Source organism: Poecilia latipinna, unplaced genomic scaffold (assembly GCF_001443285.1).
Source record: "Poecilia latipinna isolate Pla-1442-1.1 unplaced genomic scaffold, P_latipinna-1.0 Scaffold840, whole genome shotgun sequence".
Taxonomy (NCBI): domain Eukaryota; kingdom Metazoa; phylum Chordata; class Actinopteri; order Cyprinodontiformes; family Poeciliidae; genus Poecilia; species Poecilia latipinna.
In genome coordinates this window covers 282,569-289,012 of record NW_015113456.1, presented here as the reverse complement: position 1 = coordinate 289,012, position 6,444 = coordinate 282,569, and the positions used below count along the sequence as shown (strand labels likewise).

General features: G+C 39.8%; 2 protein-coding genes across 2 annotated transcripts in view; both read right to left on the bottom strand.

Annotated features, from left to right (window-relative positions):
• Window positions 1-6,444, bottom strand: part of LOC106956706 (protocadherin gamma-A12-like) — a 29,996-nt gene that overhangs the window by 10,450 nt on the left and 13,102 nt on the right. The gene's annotated exons all lie outside the window — the stretch shown is intronic.
• Window positions 3,567-6,188, bottom strand: LOC106956691 (protocadherin beta-16-like). Its single transcript, XM_015047692.1, has one exon. It carries the CDS (start codon window positions 5,991-5,993, stop codon window positions 3,567-3,569), a length of 2,427 nt encoding a protein of 808 aa, XP_014903178.1. The 5' UTR covers window positions 5,994-6,188.

Genomic DNA, 6,444 nt, shown 5'->3' with positions numbered 1-6,444 from the left:
GAGAACCATTGTCTCTGGCCATCACTTGAACTTTAAAACTCCTGAATTGTTCATAGTCGAATGACCTCACAGCGTGGATCACTCCTGTGTCTCCATTAACAGATAGATAGGAGGACACCGAGGCACCGTTCACCTCACCAGGTAAAAGAGAATAAACCACTGTACCGTTTTGTCTCCAGTCAGGATCTCTAGCAGAAACAGTACATAAAGTGGATCCAGGTTTGTTATTTTCACTAACATATGCGCTGTAGGACTGTTCCTCAAACACAGGTGGGTTGTCATTGATGTCAGCTACAGACAACTGAATAGTTTTAGAGGAGGACAAAAGGGGGGAGCCCTCATCAGTGGCAATGATTGTAACGTCGTAATCAGAAACTAGTTCCCGGTCCAGTTGTCCTGTGGTCACTAGAGAATAATAGTTCTTAATTGAAGGCACCAACTTAAAAGGGACATTTTCCTGGATAGAGCAGCGGACCTGTCCATTGTTCTCTGAATCTCTATCCTGCACATTAATAATGGCCACCTCTGTACCAGATGACACATTCTCAGGTATGGGGCTGGAGATTGATTTTGTGTAAATCACTGGGGCATTATCATTTACATCAGTGATATCAATTATTACTTTAGAATAGGAGGTGAGTCCTAACCCGTCTTTCGCTGTCACCTTAAGTTCAAACAATGACACCGTTTCAAAATCAACTGCTCTCATCAATTTTATTTCACCTGCTTTATTGTCTATGTCAAATATTGCCTTGACCTCATCAGAAATGTGTCCAAAATCATATGTAACCTCGCCATTTATTCCCTCATCTGCATCCGTTGCTCCAACTGTTAGAACAACAGTACCTATTGGAGTGTTTTCCGGCATACTGGTTTTGTAAATTGGCTGCTGGAACACAGGAACGTTATCATTTGCATCCAAGACATTTATATGAATCATCACGGTACCTGTCCTTTGTGGTGATCCACCATCTAAAGCCGTCAAAAGAAGACTAATATCTTTTAATTTCTCACGGTCGAGTTCTTTGCTCAAGAGAAGCTCCACGGAATTTGTCCCAACACCAAGATTAAAATGTTCGTTGTTCTGCAGGTCGTACGTCTGCACTGAATTTTGTCCGACATCCGCATCGTGAGCTTCCTCTATTGGAAATCTAGCACCTTTTGCTGCAGATTCCCATATATCAATTTGGATCAATTCTGTATTAAATTGCGGAGAGTTATCGTTTATATCCTGAACATGCAGATTTACTCGATGCAGCTCTAACGGATTCTCCAACATGATCTCTTGTTTCAAAACGCAGGATGCTTTGTCTCCACAAAGGCCTTCTCTGTCGAGCCTGTCAGAGATAACTAAATCTCCATTACGAATGTCGATGTCAAAATAATGTTTGTCACTTCCTTCCGTATCAATACGAGCTTTTCGAGCGGACAGTTTGCTGACCTCAAGACTCAAGTCTTTGGCGATATTGCCGACCACTGATCCTCGCCGCATCTCCTCTGGAAACGAATACCTCAAATCTCCCTCTGCCAAATGTATAGAAAGAAAAAACACGCCACAGACAAGACAATGGACTGCAGAGCTCGTGATAGCCATTCTCGTTGACTAATCCTTGTCAAAACGGAAAAAAGTTAAAGGGGAAAAAAAAGAGAATTTATGATGAAATCCTCGCAGTTCAAAATCGCATTTCTCCCTCTTCTGATCGGCTACAAAAGCCCTGCCTCACGGTCTCTGTCATAATGCTCTGAGGATACTGACAGCAAAACGTATAGTGTTAGCACACAACGACCTCTTGAGTAAGCGCGATAAATTGCTACCTGGGGTTCCGAAAATGCAAAAAAAAAAAAATAAAATAAATAAATAACTAAATAAGCATTTAATTTTACTAGCCAATATGACGCAGAAAGTGACAAGTTTAAAATACGTAAAAGCAATCCTGACTGAAAAGGTCCCTCTCTTATGCATGCTAACCTGAGCACAACTTATGTCTAAATGCTTGCCACAGAACTGCTTCAATCTAACTGTAACATGTGAACACGTTTGATGTTGCAACATCTTCTGTCCCAAAAAACACATCCGTTTCCTAAATAACTGTGAACCATTATAACATGTTATGTGAGAAATGCACTTCTGACATGATGACAAAGCCTACATAACAAATGGAACGTTTTAGATGTCCAATAATCACTACAAAGTCCATACACAATAAAATAAATTTAAAAAGTGACGAAAAAAATCCAGTTTTAGTTTGACTGCTTTAGAAAAATTTAATATGCAGGCACTTAAAAGAAAAAAAAGATTCTCACTAATATCACACTGACCTACTTTCAATAGACACAAAGACATATCCGAAATCCTTCACCAAACACAAATAACTACATTTGAAATAATTAATGGATTGCATGTTATGAAGTTAAAACTATATGGCAGAGGGACCAGAAATAAGTGTCAGAGAAAAAAGGAAAAAAAGAGCTTAAAATGCTATAGAAGATATGACAAATAACAGAACCGCTTCATTTGAAATAGACATGACAGTGGTGATCATTCAGAAAGAATACATGTATACTTCATCTCAAGAAATAGAATAAGAATAAGTTCAACTTAAGAATAGGATTCTGATAACAATTATTTCACATTCGTGGAATTAAAACATCAAAACAACAACAATATTAATTTAACAAAATCAACAAACGATGAATGAATCTTCCTTAAAAACAATAATAAATAAAAACTAATTGGGAACACTTACCAATAAATGCATAATTTTATATTAGGCTCATGGAGATAATCAAAGTTGCTACAACAACAAAGAAACGGATATCTTTCCTACAGCTAGTTTCTCCACAAATAACTAACCAGCAACATTTGTCAAGCGATGAACAATGTCATTTTCCAATGTGACCATTGAAAAAGAAAGTAAAATTTTCTTTAAACCTTTGATAAAATGCGAGTGAGATGTAAGAGTGAGATGTCTTTAAGGTGAAAAAACATTTAAGTAAACATGTTATTGCCACCAGAGAGGAATCATTATTTCCAAGCACATCAGTAAACTCGGTTGAACTTTTTTCAGAGTTTGTTCAGCAGGCTGTGTGTTGTCACTGTAGGACGATACAAACTTTAAGTCAATGGGTCGGGATCCTACTGTCACATATGCATAGTAGCGCTTCTCCCGCGAGTCGCGCTAAGATGCAATATGATGTAAACCTCTTGAAAAAGACAAAGCTACATCATGAGACACAAAGCTGAAGAAGCATATCTATCATTTTAAGAAGAGCAGAAGCTTGTCGTTCAGAACAAAAAAGGAAAATGATGATAAGCACGTTTCTTAAAGGGACAAATTTTATAGAAACAAAACCACGAGCTGTTGATAATGAAGACTAAATGGTAGACAAATAGAAGCAATATATATAATATACTTATATATAATATTTTAAACAGACCTTTCAGCTTTGGAAAATGGTCTTTGAAAGAACAGTAGTAAAAGTATTTTGAGAGAAAATTAAATCAAGAATGATTACAGAAAAACTCTAATAAAACCCATGGAAACTGTGATTAAAATGTAGTCCCATCACTTGGATAACAACAGAATATTTAGGCCTACCTCTGGAGATTCCTCTGATTGACCAAACATATCAGCAAATTCAGTTGGACTTTTCTTCAGAGTCTGGTCAGCAGGCAGAGTGTTGTCATTGTAAGATGATACAAACTTAAAGTCACTGGTTCTAGATCCTGTTGTCAGGTAGGCATCGTAATTGTAGGTGCTGCGTAAAGTTCCTGTGCCGTCAACATCTGAGTAATTTGGAGGTAGATAAGCTCCTGGTATGGCTACTGCTCCATCAAACAACAGTCTGGGCTTTCTGCTGCGACAAAATCTCATGCCCAGGATGATGATAATGAAAGTCAGAAAGAAGGTGGACACAGAAACCAGCGCAATGATCAGATATGAGGTCAACTTGGTGTTTTCATCATATGAAATATCTTTAAATTCTGGCACCTCAGCCAGGTTATCAGAAATAAGTAAATACATGGAACAGGTAGCAGACAGAGAGGGCTGTCCATTATCTTTCACTGCAACAATCAGGTTCTGTTTCATGCTGTCAGATTCTGAAATGTCCCGCTGTGTCCTGATCTCTCCACTGTGTAGATCAATACTGAAAAGTCCAGGATCTGTGGCTTTGACTATATGATAGGAAAGCCAGGCATTCTGTCCAGAGTCTGCGTCCACTGCTATCACTTTGGACACCAGAGACCCTCCATGTGCAGCTTTGGGGACTAACTCAGTCATGAAGGAGCTGCCTTCTGCGGCGGGGTACAAAATCTGAGGAGAGTTGTCATTCACATCAGATACAAACACACTGACAGTCACGTTGCTGCTGAGAGGAGGAGAACCATTGTCTCTGGCCATCACTTGAACCTTGAAACTCCTGAATTGTTCATAGTCAAATGACCTCACAGCGTGGATCACTCCTGTGTCTCCATTAACAGATAGAAAGGAGGACACCGAGGCACCGTTCACCTCACCAGGTAACAGAGAATAAATCACTGTACCGTTTTGTCTCCAGTCAGGATCTCGTGCAGAAACAGTACATAAAGAGGATCCAGGTTTGTTATTTTCACTCACATATGCGGTGTAGGACTGTTCCTCAAACACAGGTGGGTTGTCATTGATGTCAGCTACAGACAACTGAATAGTTTTAGAGGAGGAAAGTGGTGGAGAGCCCTCATCAGTGGCAATTATTGTAATGTTGTAATCAGATACTATTTCACGGTCTAGTTGCTCTATTGTCACCAGAGAATAGTAGCTTTTAATAGAAGGAACTAATTTAAAAGGGACGTCTTCTTGAATGGAGCAGTGGATCTGTCCATTCTTATTAGAGTCTCTGTCCTGAACGTTAATGATGCCCACCTCTGTACCCGGTACTGTATTTTCTGGGACAGGGTTTTTAAGCGATTTTATTAACGTTAGTGGAATGTTGTCATTGACATCTGTGACGTCAATTATTAATGTGGACGAAGAAACTAATCCAGGGCCATCCTTGGCAGTAATTTGCATTTCATAGGATGGTTTTGCTTCATAATCTAGTGTCCCAGTAAGCTTAACATCGCCAGTTATTGGATCAAGAGAAAATACGTTATTGTCGTCAGAAATGTGATCAAAATCATATGTCACTTCTCCATTTACTCCATCATCGGCATCTTTTGCGGTTACTTTAACCACTACAGTATCTAATGGAGAGTTTTCAGGCAGACTGGCTCTATAAACGGCCTCGGTGAACACTGGGGCGTTATCATTAGCGTCCAGCACAGTAACATGAACAACTGCAGTACCAGATCTCCGAGGAGCGCCCCCGTCTGTTCCTACAAGCACAATTGTTAGCGTCTGCGTTTGTTCTCTGTCCAACTCTCTGTCTAAAACTAACTCACTGTATTTTCCTCCACCACTTTTAGAAATAACATTGAGTCTGAAGTGTTCGTTCTTCCCAATACTGTATTCCTGAACGGCGTTTATTCCGATATCTGCATCATGGGCCTCTTCCAAGCGATAACGACTTCCCTTCGCTGCGGATTCTCTGATTTCAAAATGGATATCCTTCTTTTTAAATTGTGGTGAATTGTCATTAATATCTTGGATGTTAAGCATAATACGACGGAGCTCTAATGGCTCTTCTAAAACGAGCTCTTGTGTTAAAACACACGAAGACTTCTTTCCACAAAGCCCCTCTCTGTCAATCCTGTCTGCAACAATTATGTCTCCGGTGCTCAGATTAACGTCACAATACCGTTTGCCGTTCCCGTCAGCTTCTACACGAGCCTTTCGAGCAGCCAGTTTGCTCACTTCAAGACCCATTTCTTTCGCTAAATTTCCAATAACTGAGCCCCGCTCCATCTCCTCGGGAAAAGTGTAGGACCCATCTCCAAAAGCGGTTTGCGGAATGTGCAAAAATATCCCAAGAAAGGAGATCAGGCAACGGGCTAAAAATGCTTTGTTCTCCATCGTCCATTCATTCACCCATTAATCCAAGAAGCAAAGGCTGGAAGTACAAAAAACAACAAAGGACAAGAAGATTTTTCGAAAATGTATGTGGACCTTTCTTAAATGTGATATTTCGTGGATTAGTTAGCGGAAGGTCTGCAGTCAGTTTGAAATGAAAGGTTGTACAGCGATATAGGAAGGGTTTAGCAAGTAAATCTGAAGGAGAGCGACACCGTGTGTAAAATTCTAGCATTACATAAAATTGATTATTTCCTGGAAATGGAACGTAAGTCGCATACAGACAAAAAAATCTAACAAGGCATGGATTTATTTCAGTCAGAAATGTCTTGATTTGACGGCAGCGTTAATGTGAGAGAGGAATCTGAACCGAGTTCATTTCAGCACCGCGGACAGAGGCAAATGCACTGTGACAGTACTGAAAATGTAATCACAGCCAACAATGATGTAAAAG

Bases quoted from the DNA above. Each gene is read 5' to 3' on its own strand.
- LOC106956691 (XM_015047692.1), bottom strand. From the start codon at position 5,993: ATGGAGAACAAAGCATTTTTAGCCCGTTGCCTGATCTCCTTTCTTGGG.